At 39.4% G+C, this 27,515-nt stretch overlaps 1 protein-coding gene across 2 annotated transcripts in view; it reads right to left on the bottom strand.

Moving 5' to 3' along the window:
* MCTP1 (multiple C2 and transmembrane domain containing 1) overlaps positions 1-27,515 on the bottom strand; it is a 362,568-nt gene that overhangs the window by 208,080 nt on the left and 126,973 nt on the right. For both annotated transcript variants that reach the window (XM_074994208.1, XM_074994209.1), the window contains exons 2-3: positions 20,584-20,698; positions 693-835 (exon numbers count right to left, since the gene is read on the bottom strand). In XM_074994208.1, coding sequence (XP_074850309.1) covers positions 693-835; positions 20,584-20,698 — 258 coding nt within the window. The remainder of the gene's footprint in view (positions 1-692; positions 836-20,583; positions 20,699-27,515) is intronic.

Here is a 27,515-nt window from a genome sequence, read left to right as displayed (position 1 = left end):
AATAATCAATATAACCTAATTATAGCTATAATATATTATATCTATTTATAGTGATCAACAGTGCAAAACATACTGTACGCAAAGATGATGCTGAGTAAGCTCACACGTAAGAGAAACAATGTAAAGCAATGTAAAACAAATGTAACAAAAATACCCGCTTTTAATTTATGAGCATAAATAATGGGAGCTGAAGGATCAGGCTCAAAGTACCCTCCATCAAGTAACAGTTTATCAATGTGCCAGAACTAGGATAATTTTTAAATTCAATATTTGTAGTGGTATTCTCATAAAATACAAACGAAAAACATTGTCCATAAAAGACTATTAATTTTCCCTTTTTCTTAACTGATAAACCGCGAAAGACTTTTGAAGCCTAATTAAAATTTTCTTATCTGTAATTAACATTTGTTATTTGCAATTGATTTTTTTTTTTCATTTCTCAGGTGAATAAGAAAGATGTCTTTAACAGTTTCACTTTTTGGTTTTAATGAACTAGCACACTATTTTATGAAATGACAATATGAAAAATATATTTAAATTTTTAAGACTTTTTTGATTTTGGAAAAATATGCAAGTTGAGCATATCCCTTTGTGACATGTCAAATTACATAATTGTTCTTCTAAGAGATAAAGAACAGTATCTGGATTGCTCAGTGAAACTTCTGCAGAAGCAAAATAAATCAATGGCTCACCTTTACGTACAATGGTTCCCTCAGGTGATCAGTTAGAATGCAAGTTTTTTCCTCCCACACAGGATTGAGGTTTTTGTGTATAGTTTTACTTCTAAAAACTTCTTTTCCTCCAATTTTAAACTTGACATATGGATCACTGCTCCCTGTTAGAGAGAGACACATTGAGTTTAATTACATAACTTTGAGTACACAGGAAATTTAAGGTGACCATAAAATTAAAATAATTTAACTGACTATATAAACTTTGAATAGAAAATAGAGTTGACAGAGGGGGAAAAAATAACTTTTGTTCCTATCCCTACATCCTCACCCTATTGAAGTGAATAGCAAAACTCCAATTGATTTTATTATATCCAGTATTTTAATCTTAAATTTGTGAAGCCTTCCCTTCCACTACCACAAATAAGCAAATTGCTCATCTCATTCTCAACACCAGTGCCCACATCCAGACAGTTAATTGTCTAAATTCATGCCCTTCCTGCAGTCATCCCCATTGTCCAGCTAAGAAAGGTTCCAACCCTTGTTAAATGTAATTAAATCATTCTAGCACCAGCTCTCGTGCTCTGTCTTTCAAAGTTGCATCTATACTGAATATACCATCAAGCTCCAATGTCTACACGATGAAATCATTAGGAATGGCAGTTTTCAAAGACTTTCATCTCAAATACAGTAACACTATCCGCATTTGTTTATTTGCAATCATGCTGTTCTAAATTCCTGCTTTGATAGTGCCCTGACACTGAATGAAAGTTGTGAAGTACAGAAAGACCACAGCCCTTTCCCTGAACGTTTCAATACGCAGTTTTACAATATTGTAAAAATCCTGGAAACGTTAAAATTGGCACCTTGGGAGTGTTTACCTCATCAATTTTAACCTACTTTTGTAAAATTGCAGTTAAGTTTTACAAAAGGTGCTAGACTGAGAGTTTGCTAATCCATTGCTGCAGACTAATAAGGGATAGAGAAAGTCAGTTCACCTCCATTTTATCCAAGACTATTTTAAAATGCAGTATCTCCAACATCACCAGTTACAGGGGATGCAAGAAAAGACTGCTAACACAGAACTTTTCCAAAATTTCCTTCATATGTTTTCATAGACTAAGAAATGTATGCTCATAGCTACCAGGAAATTTAATGGGTGTCTTATGAAGCTACTTTATTCCTCTAAATGAAAGGGAAATACTTGACCAGGGCTCTTTGCAAGATGTTGTACATCCACCAGATGGCACTATTATTTAGCTAAAATGGGTCTGCAACCTGCCGCTCTGGTGCCTCATGTGGATCTATAAAGAACTTCTTTGCATTTATAGCATTGTGAGCCACAAAGTAAAAAAAAAAAAAAAAACCTTCCTGATAAACGGTGAATGTCTAAAAGCCCAAAAATGAACAACTCATATTTAAATAGCAAACAATATGTGATCTTGAAACATTGGATAACTCCCCTAGCATGGTCCACCAAAAGAGAGAGAAGGGTCAGGAGTGCCAGTCAGGAACACAGTGGTACAAACACATGCAAATTGTGAGGATATAGAGTATTTAAGAAGCCTGTGAGCATCCTGCAGTAAATATGCATAGTATTACAAATCATAGTACGTGCACTGTTCTTAATATAGAGGTTGCAAAAAGCATGGTTTGACATTATTTAGGACAGTCTTGTATTCACATACATTGCAGCTTTTTTTTTTTTTAAGCCAAATTTGATAAAATGACTCTTCAACCACATCTATACTGTCCCTCCCTTTTGGAAAGGGCATGCAAATGCAGCAGTACAAACATGCTAATGGAGGCACTGATATGAATATTCAGCACCTCATTTGAGCTCACTGGACTCCAAATTCACCAAATGTCTGCCTCCTTAATGCATCTTAAGAGTTATACCTGACTGCCCTCAGGACAATCTTCTTGTGAGAGCAAGAGCAAGGGCAAGAGCAAAAGATAGGTTCAGATACATTGGCATTTGGCCATTTTTCAGATTCTAAACCGTTGTGTTTTGTTGATTCACTTCTCATTTGACAAAAAGTTTCCCTTACATACTGGATACGTGAACTGTAACAAATATCACTTTCCTTAGTTTGTGTTGGACCCTCATTCTTAAGTATGATGAAGGCAAAATTTGTTCAGGTTTGGAGTCCAAGATTCACAGCATATCAGTTGGAATAGTTAACTGCCTGGTGCCATCAAATGGCAAACGCACACTTAATCTGTCCCTTCCACACCCCCCATCAACCTCCAGGCCAAGAAATATCTGAAATCCCAGGAATACACAAGAGATGGGGGAGGAGCACTGTAATGCACTTACAGAGCATTGATAGTTTTAAAAGTAACATAGCTAAAAACAGAAAACATCTTTGTGGCTTGTCTTGCATGCACACCAATGAAACATGATTCAAGTAACACAGGCATCTGCCACTACCCATTATTTAAACAGCTCATTTTTCTCCACTCTCCCCACACCCACCCAAAAACCTCATCCTTGACCACTTTCAAACATAAGAATATAATACTGGGTCAGACCACAGGTCCATCAAGCCCAGTATCCTGTCTTCCAACAGAGGCCAATGCCAGGTGTCCCAGAGGGAATGAGCAGAACTGGTAATCAAGTGATCAGTTCCCTGTTGGCCACTTCCAGACTCTGCAAACAGAGGCTAGGGACACCATTCATGTCCATCCTGGCTAACAGTCACTGATGGACAAATCCCCCATGAATTTATCTAGTTCTTTTTTTAAATTCTAATACAGTCTTGATCTTCACAACATTCTCTGGCAAGGAGTTCCACAGGTTAACTGTGCGTTGTGTGAAAAAATATTTCCTACTGCTTGTTTTAAACCTGCTGCCTATTAATTTTATTTGGTGACCCCTAGTTCTTGCGTTATGGGAAGGAGTAAATAATTCCTTATTTATTTTCTACACATCAGTCATGATTTTATGTACCTCTATCATATCGCCCCCTTAATTGTCTTTTTTCCAAGCTAAGAAGTCCCCACTGTATTAATCACTCGTCATACGTTCCATATCCTTAATCATTTTTGTTCCCTTTTCTGAACTTTTTCCAATACCAATATATCTTTTTTGAGATGGGGCAACCACATCTGAACACAGTATTCCAGATGTGGACATACCATGGATTTACATAAAGGTAATATGACATTTTCTATCTTATTATCTATTCCTCTCAATGAATTACAGCATTTTGTTAGCTTTTGACTGCCACTGCACCCTGAGTGGATGTTTTCAGAGAACTATCCACAACGAGTCCAAGAGCTAAGTCAGACCCTGTCATTTTATACGTATTGTTGGGATTATATTTCCAAAGTGCATTACTTTGCATTTTTCAACACAGAGTTTCATCTGCCATTTTGTTGCCCAATCACCCAATTTATTAAGATCTTTTGTAGCTCTTCACAGTCTGCTTGGGACCTAACTATTTGGAGTAGTTTTGGGTCATCTGCAAATTTTGCCACATCACTGTTTCTCTCTTCTTCCAGATCATTTATAAATATGTTGAACAGGACTGGTCCCAGCACAGACCCCTGGGGAACCCCACTGTTTACCTCTCTCCATTCTGAAAACTGACCCTTTATTCCTACCCTTTGTTTCTGATCTTTTAACCAGTTACCAATCCAAGAGAGGACCTTCCCTCTTATCCCATGACTATTAACTTTGCTTAAGAGCCTTTGGTGAGGGACCTTGTCAAATACTTTCTGAAAAGCACAGGATCCCCCTTGTCCACATGCTTGTTGACCCTTTCAAATAATTCTAAGATTGGCGAGGCATGACTTCCCTTTACAAAAGCCATGCTGACTCTTCCCCAACAAGTTACGTTCATCAACGTGTCTGATAATTCTGGTCTTTGCTAGAGTTTCAACCAGTTTGCCCAGTACTGAAGTCAGACTGAGTGGCCTGTAGTTGCCAGGATCACCTCTGGAGCCCTTTTTAAAAATATTGGAGTCACAATCTTTGCATTAGTGCTCCAGAAATGCTTATGTCTAACAAATGGGGGGGAGAGATGGGAGGCCAAATTCCCTCTCTCACTCCACACCAAATATTCAAAAGGGTCATCAAGACAGATTCAGTTCATCCAAGGGAGGTTTGTAAACAACTGATTATTTAAAACAAAAACATTTCACAACGATCACATTGCAACTCAGCCACCACCCTCTCCAGCACAAAAATAAGGTGTTAACTCAGTTAATACATTCTATTATAATTGTTAGCTTTTGACAGCAGTGCTCTTGAGGAGATTCCTGAACCATTTACAGCTGGTCATACCACCAACTCTTCACGGAGGTACAAAAAGCTGAACCTGGAAAGGCACCTGGCAGTGAAGCACCTCCATCCAAAATTTATAAAACTGCTGGTGGCCAGTTGACGTACTGTCTCACCCACTTACCTAGTGAGATTTGGGAGAAACCGCTAGTCCCTCAGGACTTCAAATATGTGTCGGCTGTACACATATACAAAGGGTAAAAGTGACTGTGTGTGGTGCGATGAACATCAGGGCATCTCTCTGCTCTCTATGGCTGGTAAGATCCTGGCCTGCATCCTTCACAACGTGTACAAAAATTGGCATCACCCTGAAAGCCATTTCATACTGGTCAAGTCATGGCCAATATGATATTTCAGCCAAACAGATATAAGAGAAACGTAGAGTGCGCAACATCAGGACCTCCATGTGACCTTCAAAGTGATCAAGGTGTGTGACAGTCAACAGAAATGAGCTCTGGAAAATACTTGGGTGACTTGGGCGTGCTGAAAAATTTATCTACATTGTTGAGTCTTTTCATGATGGCACACCTGGTCACATCAGCACCTTTTGAAATACCAAATGGTACGAAGAAAGGATGTGTCCTTGCTCCTTTCTTGTTTAACATCTACCATTTCAACAATGCTGTTAGTTGCTTTTAAGGACTGAATGTTGGGCATACCTATTTAGTTCCAAACAGATGGCAGCATTTTCAGTCTCCAACGACTTCAGGCTTGCACTGAAGTGGCTACTATAACTATCCATAACCACCTGTTTGCTGATAACTGTGCGTTGATGACTCATTCAGTGAAGAATGCACAGGAGCTTTTTGGTCACCTTGTTACTTCTGCTCACTGCTGTGGACTCTCAGTGAGCCTCAAAAAGACAGAAGTTATGTCTCAGACTGTTTGGAAAGAGCCCAACACTCCCGCAATCACTGCTGCTGGTACAGTCCTTAATACTGTTGACAAGTTCTACTACCTTGGACACTTACTGCCCTCTCGTAAGAATGTGGATCATGATATATCTGCTCGATTTGCCAGAGACAGCACAGCCTTTGGAACACTGACTACTCATCTCTGGAATGACTATGGTATTAAACTCCATATCAAGCCAGCAGTTTATCATGCAGTCATCCTAAATATCCTACTGTATGGCTTGGTGTCATAGCCAATATACCACCACCACATTTTGAAATTCTATCAGTTCCATATGTGCTGTCTGAGGAAGATCGCCCATGTGAATTGGTGGGACAGAAGTCCAAACATGGAGGTTCTTAACCTGTGTGGTGTCATGGGCATGGAAGCGATACTTACGAACAGACAGTTTTGCTGGATTGGTCATGTTATGAGTATGGATGATAGACAGAGACCAAAGATGGCCATCTTGCCCATGGAAAGCACCCTATCAGTAGGTCAGTAGAAGCGCTATACAGACACCTTAAAGACCAAGGTAAAGTCATGCAGCATATCTCCCAATGACCTGGAAACTCTAGATTGGGACAGACTGTCCTGGGACCAAACTACTGTACAGGCTCTTGCTTGCTTTGAGAGTCAGGGTATCCAGCCACTACAGGAAAAGCATAGGATCTGAAAAGAAAGTACAATGCTTGCAGTTGTAGGCTTTTTACGTGACATCCGTAATCAGCTCTGCCGATCAAGGACTGATCAATCACCAATGGCGTGATACAAGATGGGATTTGTTGATCGACAGCTCAGTACAACAAAAAAAGAATCGTCTGTAATGGACAAGTCAGAGAAACGAATGGCTAATAATCATGACAGAGGAACAAAACTCAGAGTTATGTAGCCCAGTAAGTGCCAATGTAACATTTTCAGTTCACATACTCATCTCTTTCAATGGGCAAAGAGTGGGTGCCACTGATAGCCCTGGACACTCCATCTGCTTTCTTATGTGGGTAGATTAGAGCATTCGCTTCCTCGCAAACCTGTACAACTACATTAGTGACAGCGGTCTGTAACCAATCAATAGCAATATTGTGCTGCCAGCTAACACAGCATAACAGATACATGTTTCTGCACCATGTTTCTAGTTCCTGAATCGAGTGCCTTGCTGCTGGAGATGTAGGGTAAGCCTGTCACAGTTTGTTTCATCATTTACAAGATCTGAAGCCACTTCTGGTCATCTCAGATTTACAAAATAATGTGAACCCATCACACAGTTCTGCACTTCCTGTATCAGAACTCAGGGGCACAATATGGCAAGACTGGCATTTACTTATGGTTTCCATGGAACCAGAACAGACCGCTTTTCATCCACACAGTCAAATGCCTTCGGCATGTCAAAGTCTGCCCAACTGCCATCCACATCTTGATGATCATCTACTCCACTGCATAAACATGTGTCTCACAATAAGAGCAAAAGAACCACCAAAATTACCACCTGGTTGCTCCATGACTCACACTGTTTGGCAAAAGGGAGAAATGAGCAGAAACTGCCATCACCACTGTGTAGAGGTGAAAGATAGCACCAGTACATAGAGCAAAGTAGCTCCTGGTGTACCACCTGTGATGCACAGAACCCTGCATATGGCCTTGAAATGGTACCATACTCAGAGGTAGTGCATATCAGTTTGTGTACATTATATGCATCTCCAACCCAGTGTCTCTGGGCACTCAGCACAGATTTTGGGAACACACAGCAGCATATAAATGGTGAGTTATCAAAGCTTTCAAATTAGTGTAGAGACAACCAGACACTCTGAGAAATGTGTGAAACATTTAGGGATCTTTGGAATGAAGGTCTTCTATGAATGAAAAATATTTTTGTGGGGAAGACGTGGATTGTAAAGAATGTCAAAGTCTCAACAGGTTTGGAGGTGGGGCACTGAAGGGAGAGTTGAAAATTTCTCACAAAATTAAACTGCTATTTAATACTGGCTTAAAACAAATGTTAGTTCCACTTAAATTAATGATAAAACTTCCATTATTTTCAAGAGGACCAGAATTTGGTGTCCCCTTTTAACTATAAATACAGGTGTTTAAAAGATTCTTTCAAAAACAGATTTAGAATGTTTAGATATAAGCACTACAGTATTAATGAGAGACATTCACTAGAAGGCTGCTTATTCTTCACAAAACTATTACATTCATTCAACACAAAGTCCAACAGATTTCCTCAGGGTACAATAATATTGGAGAAAAAAAACAAATCATGAAGTCCTCTGTTGAACTAACATTTTGTGGATTATTTTCTCTTTTTTGGCAACATGTCTAAGCATTAACATTAAAAGGCAAGCATTTACTTCTTACAGGATTCTTCTAGAGCCATGCTTAACAACTTAGACCACAAGAACAGACTGCAAATCCTTGCATATGCATTAATTTTTATGCACGTGATTAGTCCCATATGGATAACTGAATGTAAGACCTGCCAAGCATGGCAAGTGAGTCTTTTTAAAAGAACGATATTTAAATTAACCTGATACACATTTTAAACAAAACAATTATAAATTGCATGACAAAGCTTCAAATATTCAATATCATGACCCTCCCAAATTACTTTGACACACTATCGTGGGCTTTTCCTATTTAAACATTTCAGTATCTTCATTGAGTTCCTTTTTGACCAAAAATGCAAGACATCCCAATTCAGTAAACCTGGTACTTCAAAGAGACAAACACGAGCTCCCTTCTCCTTCTGCATCAGATGAGTGGTGTGAATACATATGGAAACATTCCAGCATTAATTTATGGGCTTCATTTAAAAAAAAAAAAAAAGAGTTTGAATTGCTTTTTATGGGACTGATATTTTACACAGCTGTATCACTGCAGCCTTAGAGGCAATACAGATATTTTGCACAAGGTGGCAGCCTCTCTTTCAAATCCATTCCTAATGTAATTTCTTTGGAAATACTTAAGGGATGAATTTGACTGAAATAACTTTCAAAGCATATTTTAGGGGGAGGGAGAAAGTGCATGTTTATTTAAAGAGTTCTTGAGTCTTTAATTTTGGCTTGTCAGTACCTCCTAGTGAACATTTGAGCATCCCAGACTTTTATTTTAATGAAACTCTATTGACGATAATGAGAATTTAATTTAACCGTGTCCATATCCCCAAGAAATTAAACTAAACGAAACTCCCTCCCCACCATATGTTTTAAGCTGACATTTTTCAATGAGGACTCAGGTAAATGTAATGGGAATTAGAGATGCAAATTCTTAAAACAAATTTAGAAAATATAAAACCAGGAGTTAAATAACCCCAAAACTCAATTTGAATGTAGTATAATCAGAAATTCCATTTTAACACAAGTAGTAGAGGCAAGAGTAGGTAGACCAGATATTGAAAAAGAACAGAGACTACTTAAACTCTTACTTCTGCTATGTTTCTAGCACTTTCTAAAAAGATGACTTCTTAGAAAAAGTGGTGAATTCACAAGTGTAGTTAAATGACAGGTAACCAGCAATAACAACTTCCTTTATTATACTGTTAGGACAGTCTCCTTTCTAGAGCATCTTTTCTACACTGTACCTGACAACACAGTATGATATCTGAAAGAGAACCTGTCATTGTACTCTGCTGGATCCAGCCCAAAGATGAAGGACATGAATTTACAATGGCTTCTGTGCAAGTTTAAGAAGAATTTGTCAAAGAACTGATTTTTTTTTCCAGTTCAGCAAGTCCAAAAAAATCAAACTGAAGGAAATTTCAAGTCATTTTCAAGAGGAAAAAAAATCAGAACTCCTTATTTAGAAAATGTCAAAATCAAATACTTTAATTTTGACATTTTGGGAATGGGTGAATTCTGGTCTAAAAGAATTTGATAGAATAGATACAAATTGATGAAATGCTCAGTGTTGCCCAGCCTGAATTTTCACTCCCTCAAAAATATATGTAGTAGAAACATTTTACCCAGTTCTGGTTAGGGATGCTCAGCACTGCACCGAGTTAAGCTACATGTTGGCAAACCCAAGTATAGCTGCCCCTTGAACAGCGTATTTAAGAGATGGTGTTACCGCAATATTTTTCAGAGTATAGTAGATCCTACATTAAAATTCCAGTGGGAGAGGGTGTCTTTTTTTTTTTTTTTTAGAAGGCTCTCTTCGTTTTTAAAAAGCTGACACTTTATTTTTCTGCTGTGTCTAGGTTGCAGGCTCCTGAGACAATGTTTGGTCAGTATTCTAATATCAGGGAGAAAAGCAGAGCAGGCTGGGCAGAAGAGCAGAACAAATATGCTGAAAAAAACGGTCTCAGTTTAAAGGAACTATTTTTTTCCTCTCTATGGCTTCAGAACTGCAGCACAAGGGAGGGGAAAAATCCTAACACTCTTACTATAACCCCAGCTTTTTGTGGGCATGAGAGGAGAGAGGCGATTCTGAATGGGTGAATGGGACGCAATAAGCCTATTTAATAAAATCAGCTCTAGCTTTCTCCTCCTCCCCTTCAGTACTTCACAGTTCATTTACACAACTCCCCCCCATACGCGCACATGCACACACACACACTTTCCTGCACGTGGTGAAGGATGAGACTGCAGCTGCTTCCAGCAGGCAGTGAAATACACTGTTCTACCTGCCAGATAAGAGAAAAGAAGCTCCAAGAAATGTTAACTAATCGTGTTGAAGAATGAAACTCTCTTTTGCTCCTTAGATGAAGCAGCCCAATCTGCCAGTGATTTCCCCCACATCTACCTGAGTCATTTCTTATTTCCAGCAGCCCATAGACTGTCCTATGACCCCAGAAGCTGTAGTTCTCCTCCTTTGCCTACAGAAAAGTTCCATTAATCATAAGCAACATTCAAGCATTCTATATGCTGTTCTGCTCTCGTCTCAACAGTCACCATTTCTGCACCCTTCAAGGCCCTACCTTAACGAGGAACTGGAAAGAGGGACTCCAAATTGATGAGTATCAGACAGGTAGCCATGTTAGTCTGTATCTTCAAAACAAGAAGTCCTGTGTCACCTTATAGAGTAACAGATATTGTGGAGCATAAGCTTTAGTGGGCAAAGACACACTTCATCAGATGCGTGAGTGGTAGGGGTGGGGTCAGAGAAGTATTCAAGGGGGGCTCTTAGCAAAGGGGAGAGCCAGAGCTGACAAGATCTGTTCAGTCAGGGTGGAAATGGCCCATTATCAGCAGTTAATGTGGAGCTGTGAAAACAGAGACAAGAAAACAAGTCAGTTCATCGGGTGGCGGGGGTGTTGGCCCACTGGTCAGGTGCTAAGATGGGACATGTGAACATCAAGAGCAGAGAAACTGCTTTTGTGATGTGCCAACCAGCAACTATGAACCACCATACAGCAACTCTAAACATGGAACCATCCCTTCAAGGAACCTCGCTGACAACTCTGCTCACATATCTACACCACCGATGATATCACAGGACCTAACTATCAACTACACCATCAGGGGCTCTTTCACCTGCACATCTACCAATATAATATACGTCATCATATGCCAGCAATGCCCCGCTGCAATTTACACTGACCAAACTGGACAGTCTCTACATAAAAGAATAAATCAATATAAATCAGTAACTAACATACAAAAACCTGTAGAACACTTCAATCTCCCTGGACACTCAGTAACAGATTTAAAAGTAGAAGTCCTACAACAAAAAAAATTTCAAAAATAAAGTGCAAAGAAATTTCAGAGCTGCAATTTGCAAATTTGACTCCATCAACCAAGGACTGAACAGAGACTGGGAGCAGTTGGCCTGTTACAAAAGCAGTTTCTCCGCTCGATGTTCACACCCTCACATTAGCATCTGACAGTGGCCCACATGCCCCCCATAAACTGACTTGTTTTTTCCTCTCGATGTTCACAACTCATCATTAACTGCTGAAAATAGGCCATTTCCACCCTGACTGAATAGACCTTGTCAGCATTGGCCCTCCCCTTTACCGAGACCCCCTCTTTAAATCCTTTTCTGAAAATGCCCCCACTCTCACATCTGACAAAGCAGGTCTTCGACCACAAAAGCTTATGCTCCAAAATATCTGTTAGTCTATAAGGTGCCACAAGACTTCTTGTTGTTTCCAAATTGATGATTTGGTCTGCCTTTCTTCAGGGTTGCACTGAAAGGTTCTTTTTCATGCCCACAGATCACTTTCAACCTTCATTGCTTCCTTTAGGAAGACAATACATGCTCCTTGAGGTATCCTAAATATGGTTCCCCACACTAAGCATTCAGATCCAATTCAGTTTAGTAGTTTACCAAAAAGAGACTTTAAAAGAATATTTATTGAAAGTTACAGTACATAGGACTTGCTTCTGCATAGCACACACTAAGAACATTGCACATATAAGCATGAGGTAAAAATTCACTGGAAGGTCAAAAAATGCAGAAGAACCTGAACTTACATTAAGAGCAGCAGCCAAGTAACTCCTAGCTACACCGCTGAGTAAGGTTGAAGGGGAGCACATTTTTAAGCATCAACCAACTTTGGAGGATTGCAACTCAGACCATGTTTCCTTATGCACCCCTCCTCCCCTCTCTTCTCACTATGGATCTCAGTAACGCCACATTGTACCCTACTGTATCCAGTGTTATACTAGCAGTTTTGCCCACAGGATATATGTGTGTGTGTGTGTGTGTGTGTGTGTGTGTGTGTGTGTGTGTGTGTGTGTGTGTGTGTGTGTGTGTGTGTGTGTGTGAGAGAGAGAGAGAGAGAGAGAGAGAGAGAGAGAGAGAGATTCTTTTCCCGGACCACCTTCTTTTGGTTAGAAACACAAGCTTCCAGCCACCTACCTGAGCCCCTTCTCACACCCCAAGTTAGGCCCTGACTTGAGCCTCCTTCCAAAAACAAATGCTCTGGATAAAACTTGAGGGGGTGCAGTCACAGAAGGCCTCTTGGGGTCTGCTGATCATGCCACTGATAGCCTCCTCCGTGCTCTCTGAGGCTCCCCAACATCCTGTCCCGATGGGCCAGATCCTCTGGTCTCCCCCAGCCAAGACAGAGTTGAAGTTATTTCTCCCCTGCACAGCAATGCAGACACTGATTTACTTCAGCTCTGGGAGAATGCAGTTCTACAGTGCAGCCCAGGAGATCAACCCTCCCCCCCAAGGTGATCAAAACCCCCATATGAATCCAAATAAAAGATCTGCACAGGGAGAGGGCTCATTAGGTAAGCCCCCTTTATCAATGAAAGGCAGATATGCACAGCAGTAGCCCTCCCCAGGTAATAATTTACACTCAGCTTGAGCATTAGAAAAAAAGTTTTTATTGAGGAAAACTAAGATTTAAGTGACAAGAAAAAAGGCAGATTAAAGTGAGTTATCAGATTAAAATAAACACATAGCTACTTCTATTCCACTGACAATCTAGTTACTTGTGGGTTCTTATCCTAAACAGCTGTCCTTATATCAGGTGAACGTTTCAAGTCAGAAAAGCTAGTATCCTGATCTGGGTCTCCAGTTCTCTGTAAAATTGCCTCTCTCTCTTCGGGTATGTCAGGCAATTTCCCAGGCTGGCTGACAACAAAAGGTAGAGGAGCCCTCATCACCTTCTTTATCCCTTTCCCCTATGGAGGGATTTCCATTTTTCTCTTTGTGTAAAAAAAAAAAAAAAAAAACACACAAAGATGAGTCATGTAGCTCTTTAAAGACTACCAAAATAATTTATTAGGTGGTAAGCTTTCATGGGACAGAAGTTGGTCTGCACCATGAAAACTCACCACCTAATAAATTATTTTGTCTGTCTTTGAAGTGCTACATGACTTTTTTTGATAGAATACAGACTAACACAGCTATCTCTCTGTCACTATATTTAAAGATGGAGATTGTCACAAGTGAATCACCTGTTCCTGTCCTTTTTAGGCTGTCAACCATTGCCTACTTGCTAATCTGAGCAGTTCTTCAGCTATAGATTGGAACCCATCAAAGTCCTTCTATCAGCTAAGTTCTGCTGTCTCTTCATACACCATACATACACTCACAATAGAATAGCCAAATATCCTGCTGAGGTCTTCACAGAAACCAACATTTGGAATACAAATACATACAATACTTACAATTTCAACTACAAAAATGATATATGCACAAAAATAGGTTTTACATATCCAATAGATAACATTAGAAAAATTACAAGTTACAAGATGCATTTTGTCTAAAGCATCTGAGTTATGTATGTTTATATTCATAAGCCATTTTCCATAAAGCATGTGAGAGTGGCCTCTCACAAAATATATTAATAAATTCATGTCCAATTTTTGAGTAGTTGAAGACCAACCAAAACAAAAGATTTCGATTAATAAATTATCTTAAATTTTGTTACCTAACTACTGGTAAGGTACCACAAAACAAATTCTAACAACTAGACAAAGTGCAAGCATTTTACTTTATACTAACACATCTTACTGGCTACAGCATCGCATAGATGAGATCCTCAGTTGCTTAAAGCTTCACTTTTTTTTTTTTTTTTTTTTTAAAAACAAAATGTCTTTTATAATTGGTTATGTTCATCTCAAATTTAGGCATATTCCACGTTTTAATTTTCTTGCCATAGAAGAATTAATTTCCAAGAGACCTCCTAAACCCTGTGAGAGCTCACCAGCATTCTTTAGAGATCTGAGCATGGGATTGCATGTCAGCAGGTTCAGAGCCCTAATTTTGCATCTGCCACTGAGCCCCGGTATGATTTTGGGCAAATAATTTCAACCCTCCACCTCAATTTCCCCATTTCTAAAGTGGGAGAAATACTATTTATCTAAACTCATAAGGATGTTTTGAGGATTAACTGTATACTTGAAATCTAAACTTTTATACTCTAAATCAGCTCTCACTTATTTCTAATTAATTCCACTGAGTTCAACAGGTTTACCAGAATGAGAGGTGAATCAAGCTGTTAAGGACCGGACAGGTGAGGGTACACTTATTTCCCATCTCAGAAATAATTATTTATTAAAAAAAAGTCTTGAGATTGAAGCCAGCATGGGAAATTTCAGTCAAAAGCAGAAACTTTCATAATAGTGTAATAAAATTTGTAGGGTGACCATGAAAAATATCTTTTTAGAAGAAATGGACAAATTATATAGCACCATGTATAACAGTTTAAAGCCTGCACTCCCATAAGCTCCATTCCCCTGACTGTTGTTTCTGTGCTGTTCTGGTGTATTACAATCATTAGTATCTCGACAACCATCTTTTGTTACTTATTATACAGTGCCCATATATCCCAACTGTTCTAGGGGATTGAGGCAAGTAGTGGCCATACACTGAACACCCATTTTTGCAGGAGTTGTTGTGGAAAACCAGGGAAATCCCTGTGTGGCATTTGGTACCCATGAAGACTAGAGTTTGGGGTGTTCCTTGGGAATACAGGAAGTATTTTCAACTTTTGGGTGGGGGATGTATCTTTTCATTCCACCTGGGCAGGGGTGTTCATGACAGTTTGGTAGATGAGAAATTCACGTCTCATGCCAACAACCTACAAATAACTAGCTGCCTCACTATGCCATATCCCACAATCTGCCTGTATGTGAAGTGGAGAATTATATTAATGTATCTGCTGGAATAACCACCAGTGAAATACTTAAAATGTTGAGATTTTCATTATTAGGCTTCAGATTTAAACACATTGTCAAGTGAAACAGGAAAGTTCAAACTTCTTAGATCTACTGTTTCAGACCCACTGCAGACTCAGCAGCATTACAATCCAATACCCTACAGTCTATTCTCATTTGGAAAATATTCTCTGACATCATAAAAACTAGATCTCTTTTCTACCCGATAATTTAAACTTCAGATTCTGGAAAACAGCTATAAAGCAAATTGAAAAAAGGACAATTACATTGCAATTCACACAGCCACAATCACATTACATATGAAGCCCTGCTATCCTATTTCCCTCCAGTTTGTACCAAACTTCCCCTACAAAGAGACTCATGTCCTCCTACATCTTGGAAAGTCTGACTGGGAAAACATTTTGGTAGGATTCATTTGATGGGACTTTCAACAAACATCTCTCCAAAATTAAAGCAGTTAAGCCTCTACAGTCCAACAGGAACATGAGTGACTGAAACCTGCCAGTGGGAGAAAGGAATAAAATGCACAAAAGCAAAAAGCATTACTGCTCCTAAAAGTCTAAGGCAATATTTTAAAAAACTTTTGCTGTGTTTGCAATAAGCTACGACGGGGCGTAGCATTTTGATTGTATAAACATCACTTGTTATTGCAATGCTCATTTATTTCTACATTGCTTAATAATAAATATCAGAAAACTACACAGGTTAAACCTCTCTAGTCCCACACACTCAGGTGACATCTGTGATTTGGCATGGTTTTAGTTAGCCAGATGACCATTTGTCATGGCTGTAGCCAAGTTTACCATAGTCCCATAAAGTTTGTTTACAACCACCAATCCTGGCTCTCAGTGTTCTGTGCTGTTATATAGCTGTAAAATTACCCCAAATGCCTTCTAAGAGCCAAGTCAGCAGCAGATGCGTTGGCAATGCTGCTAGGCAACATTAATATCTCATGGTATGGCAAATTCTCTCATGTGGCACCAGTCAGGTCCCAAGGGTGCCAGACTAAAAGAGGTTCAGCCTATATGTGGAATTAATATTCGTAAAGTATAGGAAATATTTTTAAGAATAATATATACACATACCAAAATATTAATTTAGAATAATCACTTTTATTGCTAACATAGCACAGCACAACCCTAAATTTCTTTATTTTGGAGTCTACCTGTATTTAAAGTAGACAGTGGTTTATCATTTTAGATGTTAGAAGTTGCTAATTGGACACATGTTCAATGGTAAATAATCATATTAACACCAATCACTCTGCACAGGAGATTATGGTTGTGAAGCTCTACTTAGACACATTTTGGAGAACAGCGATGGAATATGGTCAGAGGAAATGCCGACTTTCTGTTTTAGCCTGTTTCATATTGTCTTTTTAAATCTGAACACACATTTTAACAAATGGTGTTAATACACTGAGGTCTACAGAAAAAAATCACCTCCCATATCTATTTAGAGAGAGTATACATTTTATATATATTAAAAAATATAAAATGAATGTATACACACTCTCTCCCTCCCCACTATATATATATATATATATACACATATTGTGGTTTTGAGATAAGTCTCCCATTAACCCAAGTTGCTTTCACCAGCCGACTGACCTAGAGTGTAACCATTTCCCAAAGCCATTAGGAAAAAAACTTGTGATATAATCAAACGTATTTCAACACATGGGTTATTCTGGGAGGTGTCTGACCAAGGGAAGTGTTATAGGTCACACCTATGATCACTGTACTGATTCCAGAAGCAAAAGAAAACCAAACAAAAAAAACCCACAGCATGTTTCATCAGATAACTCTGAAGTCAGACACTCTTATGGGACAGAGGCTGGATAGATATGAAGGTGGAATTTCATTATGAACAACATAATGGGAATGAACAACATTATTTTCTTCCATCATATTGTGTATACAGGAGCATTACTATTCCTTTGCCAATATCAGATGTTGCTTTCAAATTCACATGTCAATACTTCAATATAGCTTCAACTTATTGCCCCTCTCACTAAATAATACCTTCCCAGGAGTAACTGCTGTTGTCTTATCAACTGTACATTTACCAATTAATTGCCATGAAGGTTGATCCAGCGTCTCACTGTAGTTAGTTACAGCAAGATCTGAATGACCAGTCAATGAAAACACTAGTAAGTATTTACTTTTTAATTCCAGGTTTACAGTATGTTTACTAAAATGGTCCTTTTCAACTGGTGTGGAATTCCAGTTCACAAACTAATGAAGATGAAGAGGTTAACATTAAAGTTTTTCTCTAGCATGTAGCTATACTACTCCGTAAGAAGGAAATTAGCTCTAACTGCAGGAAAGCCAAGAAATCAGATGTTACTTAGGTGAACAGTAAAAGGGCTTAGACCGAAGAAGTGGGCAAGAAATTCACTAATTCAAGCTTCAGTGAAGCATTCCTCTGATCTTTATTCCAGCCCATGGATAGAAATAGCACAGTAAACACCTCTCTGCTATTAGTTCAAGATATGTAGCCACCCGGATTCATAACTGTATGTCCCTCCCTAGGCAATGCCCCTTCACCACCTTCTGCCCTGGCCTACACAAGGCTAATGCAGACCATCTTTACAGCATGCAGGGAATAAAGATGTCCCAATCTGTCAAAAGTCCTATCAAAGGAATTCAACTCCTAAATTATGGAATAAGAACAAAATGCAGTTATGGTACTTAGTTATAATAATCTTACTCACATAAAATTTGTACTCATTTTAATCTCACATTTAAATACAAATTAAGTTTTGCATTCTAATGCATTTATAATTTCAGCAACTGAGTCAAGTATATGGGCTTTTTTCAACCTTTTGGAAGAGCCATTTTATAAATATCAAATAAACTTTGTGAGTATACACCAAGAGGAAGAATCAAGTGACAAGATATTAACAAGCAAAGGCTACATCTACACTAGCACATATCTTCGAAATGGCCATGCAAATCAAATTACTAATGCATCTTCAGCACCTCATTGGCATGCCACCAGCCACAGCTCTTTGAAATTGCTGCTTTTCACTGCTGTGCAGCTTGTCCAGAAGGGGGTCCTTTTCAGCAGATAGGAATAAGGGGATTTCAAAGTTGGCGAGGTCCTTTCAAAAAGGACCCCCATCTGGATGAGCCACGTGGCAGCGAAAAGTGGCAATTTTGAAGAGCCATGGGAGGTGGCATGCTAATGAGGTGCTGAAGATGCATTTCAGCGCCTCATTAGTAATCTTCGAAATGGCTATTTGCATGGGCATTTTGAAGATATGTGCTAGGGTGGACACGGCCAAAGACATTCAGATCTATGACATTAATAATCTGATAACACCATTGTCTTCACATTTATCCAGACTTAAACCATTGTAGCTAATAGTTGCTAAGAGGTAGCCTTGTTAGTCTGTATCTTCACAAAACAATAAAGTAGTCCTGTAGCACTTTAAAGACTAAAAAGAATTTATTAGGTGATGAGCTTTCGTGCAACAGACCCACTTCAGCAGCTCCGGAAATTCTGATAAAAGTAAACTGATGAGAATTTAACAGAGATAGCAAAAAATGAAACGAAAACTGATGAATCAGCTACATAGGACAAAGAGGGGGACACAAGCGGGGGAGAGGTGGAAGATATTTACTTACTAAACGTGTCTAAGTGAGTTGCCTGAGATTACTATGAATATCAAAGACACGGAAAACAGTCCCTGTAATGCATAAGGTATTTGCTATCTCTGTTGAGACAAGGCATAAAGTATTGAACTTGAGCTCTCAGATCGCAGTGATCTCAGACAATTCACTTAACTTAGAAGACAGCAGTAATTTCCCCCTCCCTCTCCTTTTGCCCCTGTCCTCCTTCCTGCATTGCTGATTTGTCAGTTGTCATTTCCTTTTTTTTTTTTTCTATCTTTCTGTTAAATTCTCATTGGGTCAGTTTACTTTTATCAGAATTTCCAGATCTGAAGAAGTGGGCCTGTCCCATGAAACCTCTTCACCTAATAAATTAATTATCTCATTAGTCTTTAACGTGCTACAGGACTGCTTTGTTGCATTGTAGCTAAGATCCCAATCTAGCAAGGTAACTTTTTGGAAAGATTCTGGACAATATTATTGTTGCTATTATAATACCCAAAGACGTTCCCGTGTGTCTGAGAGCGTCTATCTTGCAACAGATTCAACACATTTTTTGAAGTCAGATTTACACAACAAAATTTTTGCTCAGAAAAATCTGAACATGCTGTATGTTCAAGTAGTCTGTTTTCAATGGGAGTTGCAAATGTAGGTTCCATATCAATTTAAAAAAAAAAAACAACTTGTCAGAAGGTTTTCTTTTTTCGAAATAAGGTGCTCAGTGCATGACCCAAATGTAATTAGGAAGTATTAGTACACAGCCAGCAGTTGAAAACACTTCGGGCACATCTTCACTCCAGGGACCACGGACACTGCTGCAGTCCATTTTCCAGAATTGCATTTAGTGTGCCTGGCAGGAACATACTAAATTGAACTCACAGGGCTCCCCCATCGCCACTGGTACTCCTGCCCCTGGTGAGGAGTTAAGGGAAGTCGATAGGAGCATTTGTGTCCATCCACTTCCCACAGCAGAAGAGGAGCAGAACCTCAAATTAAGATGCATGGACTCCAGCTACATACTTAAAGATGGAGCTGAGTATCTTCATTTGACCTTTCCCTTTAGTGTAGGCTTAGCTACTGTATCTGCAAGATTATCACAAAATTGATCAAGCAGAGTTTATGTATGTGCATTATTTACTTCAAAGTAACATTTGGGCCTACTGTGCTTAGCTACACATTACAACCTAACATGGAGACACTTGGGAAAGTTAAATTCCACCTTTAACTGGGCTTAAGTGCATTAGATCGATCAGAGTAAAGCTCCTCTGTGGATGCTCTAATTCAAAAGTAAAGTATCTGCATTCACTTTTAGCCATAGCTGCTTAATGAAAACATCCATGTAGAAGGTTAATATGGTTTAACTAATGCACTTGAAATTCACAATTCGCATCTTTAGCTCATTTGACTTAATATTCCTGAGTGTTTCCATACAGACAAACCCTTAGAGATATTTGAGGCCGATAAGCCACTAGAAGTAATACTGTCGTTTTTCATACAGCTACCAAAAATATAAACACATAAAACACTTAACATATTCTTACCTCCACGATCCCGTGCTGCTAAATTCTGGCCTCTTTTTAATGTAATGTCCAACTGGTACATTCCGGGATCAGCCAGGGAAAAATCTGCATTACTAGTTCCAATTGTATTTGTTTCCTGAAAGGCAAAAAACCCCATAAAATAATTATGCTAAACGTATGATGGAATAAAGACTACATCCTACAGGTATGGATGCAATCCAACAGAACCCAAGCCCACACTGTCACTCTGACTTCAATGGAGCAACAATATCTACTTGCTTTTAGTAACAGGTTTGTGGTCAACTTGAGTGGAGCCAGGGAGATACATTCCAGAAGCAAATTCTGAACTTCTCCCCAGCCCCCACCCCCAGTTAAGAGTGTTGCAGAATCAGAGGTGCCAGGGGCAGCTCTGCACCCCTGGAAAGGACAGGACCTCAGGTGGAAGTGGGCAGGGCTGGGGCTAGCCTCCCTACTGCCAGCCTATCAATGCTACCTAGCGTGTGTTGTGTAGGGCTCCAGCAGCAGCTGGGAGCCCTGGGCCCTTTTCAATCACTGGGCCCCTGGACAATTGCTGCCTTTGACACCCCCACCACCAACCAGTGAACCTGTGCAGAACAGGTAATGTATGTCACAGTACTGAGGACTTCAGGGGCAGGCAACCTGCCTGGCCTGATCATTGTTACAAATTAGCCAGCTGAGCTTTCACTAACATTAGCACACCCTATACTACTAACTAGGAGTGACATTCCCAGCTCACATACATATACTCACGCTAGCTCTCATTGAACTAGTGTCATGTAATTGGCAGTGTAGCCACAGCAGCACAGGCAGTGACGGCTCAGCTTAATCAACCCTCTCTCAAAGTGGTGGAAACATCCTTGTCATGCCTGCTGTCATTATGAGTACCACCAGGGCTCTGTACCTGAGCAGCAGGTTTGCCAAAATAAGAAAGAGGGATCTGAAGGAAATAAGCCTTGAGCTCTTCTCAGCCTATTCCTCTCAGCTAATATTGCTGAAAGCACTGGCTGAATATTACACATATTAAGAAACAAGCTATTAGTTTAAAACTTAGAAATTAAGTTTTGAATTTTCCTCAAAAAATTGACAGTGGGGGAGAACCGGATGAATCACCAGGTAGTATGCGCTTGGGGAGGGTGGTGGCAAGAACCAAGTTTCAGGAAGTAGACATGTCCTGGGTGGCAGTGGTTTACCGCCACCCCGCCCCCGCCCCAAGCTGTAAGCAGACTGTCATACCCCTTGTAACAAGTCTCCAGACTGGGGACGGCAACCTCTCTGAGACAGAGTGCCAAACTCAAACCTTTTAACCTCTCTGTACAGCCAAAGTGCCAGTGACACTTTACAAAATCACTAATAGTCCTACTTAAAACAGCTTCATTAATACATAAAGATGCAGAGCTTTACCAGTTAGGTGGCAATTGGTAGCATTAGCTGGTCTTTTGTTAATCCACAAGCAGCATGGCTTTGAGAAAGCTTCCAGCTGCATCAGGGGAGTAGGGGCAGGGCTGAACCCCTGCCTCATGTGCCCATGAACCGTGGCTGGCATGCTACTCTTGGTATCCATGCCAGGGGTTGCTGACTCCTGCTCCACACCTTCCCCCCCACCACCCCAAAAAAAAAGGCTGATTTGGAGACATTTTATATTACACACAGAAAAATGTTTGTCTTTGAGAATCCTATTGTGTTCTTCAGCATGACAATTACATGTCATTATCTGAAAAGTTTGTTACTGCAACTGACACAATTTAATCTATTTTGGCTTGAGAATTCTGATCCATATCTAAGTCCCGTACCACTTTAGAGCTATGACAGTTAGATAATTGGTCCCTTTCTGCTTGCATATGATAGAGACAGTTTATTCAGCAGAGTTACATTTCTCCTATGAATCACAAACTGCAAGATTCAGGCGTCTGTTTATACCATAGCACATGCTTTGCTGCTCAGGGATCCTCTCCCCCCAGCCCACCACAGCCCATGTTATTCATTCATCTGAGGCAGACAGAAGTTTCACCTCCCAAAATTAGTATTTTATTCAGCTCTCCAAATTTGCAACATACTGTGCCATCAAATGAGTAATTGGATGACATGCCTTTAACAAATGAATGGCTTTATCACAATACACTACAAAAATTGTTGTAAATAACTGGATGTGGTATAAACAAAAAGACTGAGCTTGTGGCCTATTAGTCTTATTCTATCGGCAAAGAGTTTGCTTCAACAATACAGCCAGAGAGCTTCCAGGGCCATTAACATAAGAGAAAACACAATATCGTACTTTCCAACATGACAGGCCATCACTGGACAAAATGCCGTTCAGCTCAAAGATATGGAGGGATGTACATTTCAAATGTTGAGACAACTAAAATTGCTACAACATGTAAACTATGCTATTTAAATTAATCTGATTCTGAGCTCAGTTACATCAGTGAAATTCGGAGTTAGGTCTGTTGCAACTGATATTATACCAAAGCACAGAAAAATAAAAAAGGCATAGATTATTTGCGGTATCTCCTCAGAACCTGTCTAGGAGGCATTTGCAAGACACATATTGGTTGAATGGTTAATGCACAGGAAGTATCTTGTGTCCAATAAAGTTTCTGTCCCTCTTTGTGACCTTGAAAGCAAGTGTTCAAAACCCATAATATGTCGAATGTCTGCTCATTGAATATAGTTAATCTGTGACAGCCTACCATTACATCTAAGCTGCTCCAAAAATACATTCCTCCTAATTAAAGGGCTGCTATACTGCAAAAGAACCTTACACAAAGGAATAAATTTTAAAAGAAGGTGGCAGGATATTTACATGTTCATCTAGAGAAATATGAAATCAATTATAAAGTCACCACACATATACACACACGTGTATCTGCATCAATTGCGGTGTAGCAGTGGCTAACAGATTGAATTTGTACCAGAGGACCCAGCCCACTTATCACCCACAAAGCAGGTCTTTGGCATTGTGAAGGAATATCATGCTCAAGATCAGAGGCTTGGCTATATGATTAACTGCACGCACAGCATCTGAGAAAGAGGTGTACCTTAATTAGCTGACCCTTGGATAGGGCAGCAAGAAACAGTCAAGAGAAAGAGGAAATGCAATACCCACCAGGAAACAGAGGAGTCAAAGGCAGAGTCCTAACCCCAGTGGGCTGTTATTGCAGCTACTCTTGAGGGGACTAGTCCAAACCACCAAATGGACAAAAAGGGGAGACTGGTTGAGAACTCTTAATCCCTGAAGTAAAACCCAGGAAATCTGATTACTGGAATTATGGTGAGACACTAATTTTGGAAAAAGGACTGCTGTGCTTGCACAGACTTCAAAAGAAAATCTGTGAGAGTTTTATTATAGTCTTGCTAAGAGGGCTTAATTAAACCAGCCAACCTAAGCTGACAAATAGCTTCCCTGGATTCCTCTAGAAAACTTGGTCAAGTTAACCCCAGGGAGTTGAGAAGTGCACCCCAGTAAAAGAAAATGATCCAGTTGGCCTAATCCTTCGCATGCATAAAAGTCAGTGACTAAAATCTGAGTATACAGAGAATCGTGCCATCTGCCAGTATATAGAGCACTGAAGGAAACTTTGTTTTGGTTAAAATTTCAGGAAGGATGTTGTGGTTAAGAAAGAATTAAAGTAGTGGTGTAAAAACATTGTTTGACTGTGTTACGAAAACCATCTGAAAAGCAAACCCTCAAATTTAAAATATAAATTGGTGGTAAGCACTAGTGAACACCTGCCAAAATTGAATTTGGGTGTCTGCAGTAAATATTGCCTTCTAGTTCTGATTGCAAAGTAAGTTTCAACCTTATACTTATCACTTTTGGTCCCCTGCCAGAAATGCTTCTTAAAATACAAAACACTCTAATGCATGTACAATATTGATTATTGTATTTGGTATGAGGCAATTCAGCATGCCTGAACTGTTTTACAGGTTTTTGTTTCAGCCAAAGTGATAACTCATCTTACCAGCAAGGAAAATTACATCAATATCACCATGCCAGATCAAATTCAGACATATGCTCCCATTCCTGGTATGCTCTCAGACTAGAAAGTTGTCCAAGACCACCTTCTTCTCAAACTCACTTTTCCCCCAACATTACCTACACAGCGTGAGTTAAACTGTGTAAAACAGAAAATTTAAAAAGAACCAAAAAGGAATTCTTCAAATGCATTGCCACAAAATCCTATTATTTCAGCTCTTATCCTACCTTACCCCTTCCCCATGTTTTGCTTATTATACTCACTTGGCGTTATTCCAGAATTGAAGCCCCATGCTTGCAATCTATTGCATAAAATCAGCTGTTGCAATCATGCAAAGCCCCACTGAAATCAGAGTCTTCTTGGGCATAGCCGTCCACTCATGCTCAAGCACTTGCAGGACTGGGGTCATCGACAGCAAACTTTTCAGGGAAGCCATGCCTTTATGTGATAGTGATTGTCATTTTAGGAGTAAAGTGACTTACAGCTATACCATTTTAAACATACTGTATTGGTCTGAAGAAGTGGGTCTGCCCCACGAAAGCTCACTTAATAAACTGTTTTGCTAGTCCATAAAGTGCTACTTGATTGCTTTTTGTTTTGTACTCTGGAAACTCCTGATGGCACCTTTCAAATTCTTCACTGCCAAGTCAATTTATGAAACATTGCCTCAAACAAAACCACATACTAGTCTCTGTGCTAACATTAACAAGTGCATAAGACATTGAATTACGTTTTGTTAATGACTCCCACAGCCTGAGAACAGTCATATGTTATCCTCCCTCAAATGTCCATCAACTTTGCTGTCAATCATCAAGCAAATCTTTTGTAATTTATGTACAACAGTCATTGTTCCCCCTAACAATATGATCCACAGCCCTTATTCTAAGAAGCTATGTACAGTAATCTTCAGTGTGTTTTAAAAAACAAATGACTGGTTGAAAAAAACCAAAACATGTAGGAAGTTGGAATTTCCCAGGGTCAGAAAGCACTGAGATCAAAAAGCAGCCCCACAGCCCCAGTCATCGTATCTGCTACTGAACCCAAGGAAAAAACAAACATGTTGGCTGAAAGTCTTGATGTATTTTACACTTAGGTTAACAAGGGCAGTTCACACATCTCTTACTGCTATTGTTGCAGGCCTTAATCATTCAGAAAAGCCATTTTGTAACGGACTATTAGTTTTAAACATGAAAGCTTTTCTGCAGAATGATCCTTTAAAAGAGAAGGAAAGATTACCTTTTACCACAAAAGGTAGATTCTATAACCAGTTGCACCAACACAGAACAAACGTGACCTTTATTATGGGCTCCTTTACCAGTGAAAGTAAAGATCTTCATCAACTGCACTGTTCTTAAAGGGTCAAACAGCTACTGTACAGATTTAAGTATATCTTTTTTGATAAAGCTGTGGCAGTTTCCAAAGACAGTTACCATGTTACAAAGGTGTTAATATGACTTCATCCACACTAGAAAACTAACATTGAACTATATCAATTTCTGAACCAAAAGTTAGATACCAAAGAATTAGACTAGCCCACAGTCCATCTCTAAAAGACAAAATACCTAATTTGGGTCCATTTGTATGAGTAAATGAGATCCGCCACCAAACAGGAAAAATATTTCAAATCAAAAATCAGCCAGGGTGCTGAAGAGGTCCCATTGTTTAGATACTATACAAAAATGAAGTTTCATCCATCATCTGAAAGGACCCTTCGAGCATGCAAAATCCATCAGGCAAAATCCCAGGTGCTATTAGCTTTGGACAGACATTTAGGACAGAGGCCAAAGTAAATCACTTCTACACAATAATGTTAAGCAAACAATAAGAACTGGGCAACACTTAGGCTTTTATCTGAGGAGGTAGGAGCAAGCATTCTGAATATGTTCGCTTTCAAAAAAATCTGAAGAATTTTGAGCTTTTCTAGTAGACTAAAATCTCAGACATCACAAGATCAGGGTGAAGTCCTGAGCCTACTGAAGTCAATGGGAATTTTACCTCTGAACTTCAGTGGGGCCAAAATTTCATCTGACATGGTTCATGTTATTTTTTGTTTTGACGGAAAAGAAAAAAATGCAGGAATGCCATCACATTAAAAGAAATGGCATGTTTGACAAGATCATTAGTAATGCCATATTAAGCACAGAAGTCATCAAGTGGTTTGAGAATCAGTTTGTTAGAGAAAATACATCTGTCCATGAGGAAAGAAACTGTGCTAGAATCACTAAAAACATACTTAGGTGAAATAACCTGCTTACAACACAGCCTTTTTTTTTTTTTTTTTTTTAAGTGGAAACATGGGGTAGGAGGACAAAATAGTTTTCAAGTAACTAAAAGAGTATAATAAGGAGAAGGGAGAAAGTCTTCTCCTTGGCCTCTGAGCATAGGACAAGCAGCAATAGCCTTAAACTGCAGCAAGAGATGTTTACGTTGGACATAATGAAAAACTTCCTGTCAGGGTGGTTAAGCACTAGAATAAATTGCATAGGTAAGTTGTGGAATCTCCATAACTAGAGATATTCAAGAGCAGGTTAGACAGACATCTATCAGGGATGGTGCAGATAGTGCTTGGTCCTGCCACATAGGCAAAGGACAGGACTCAGTGACATCTTGGGGTCCCTTTCAGTTCTACGATTCTATGGGGTGGGGGACTTCTAGAATTATCTATATATCCCTCAAACATCCAGATGTTAGAGTTTGTCAATAGATGCAATTTGGATAGATACAAACTCAAGTGTATTTTTAACATCTCCTAAAATGCTCAGAGGGAAGAGGATAAATTGTAGAACAATGGGCATGTCAGACACCAACAAGGTGCATTGAGTTACTGAACACAGACTGGTCTACTTGGTTGGGGTTAGACAGAAACCAGTAGGTGAGTACGTACTATGGACAAGGAAGAAAAACGTGTGATCCTTCTGTTGGATGAGTAATTTATTCCTAAATTCCTTCAGAACTCTT

The sequence above is a fragment of the Carettochelys insculpta genome, chromosome 5 (assembly GCF_033958435.1).
Source record: "Carettochelys insculpta isolate YL-2023 chromosome 5, ASM3395843v1, whole genome shotgun sequence".
Classification (NCBI taxonomy): Eukaryota; Metazoa; Chordata; order Testudines; family Carettochelyidae; genus Carettochelys; species Carettochelys insculpta.
Note: the sequence above shows the minus strand (reverse complement) of the source record. Positions and strands in the feature narration are given on the sequence as shown.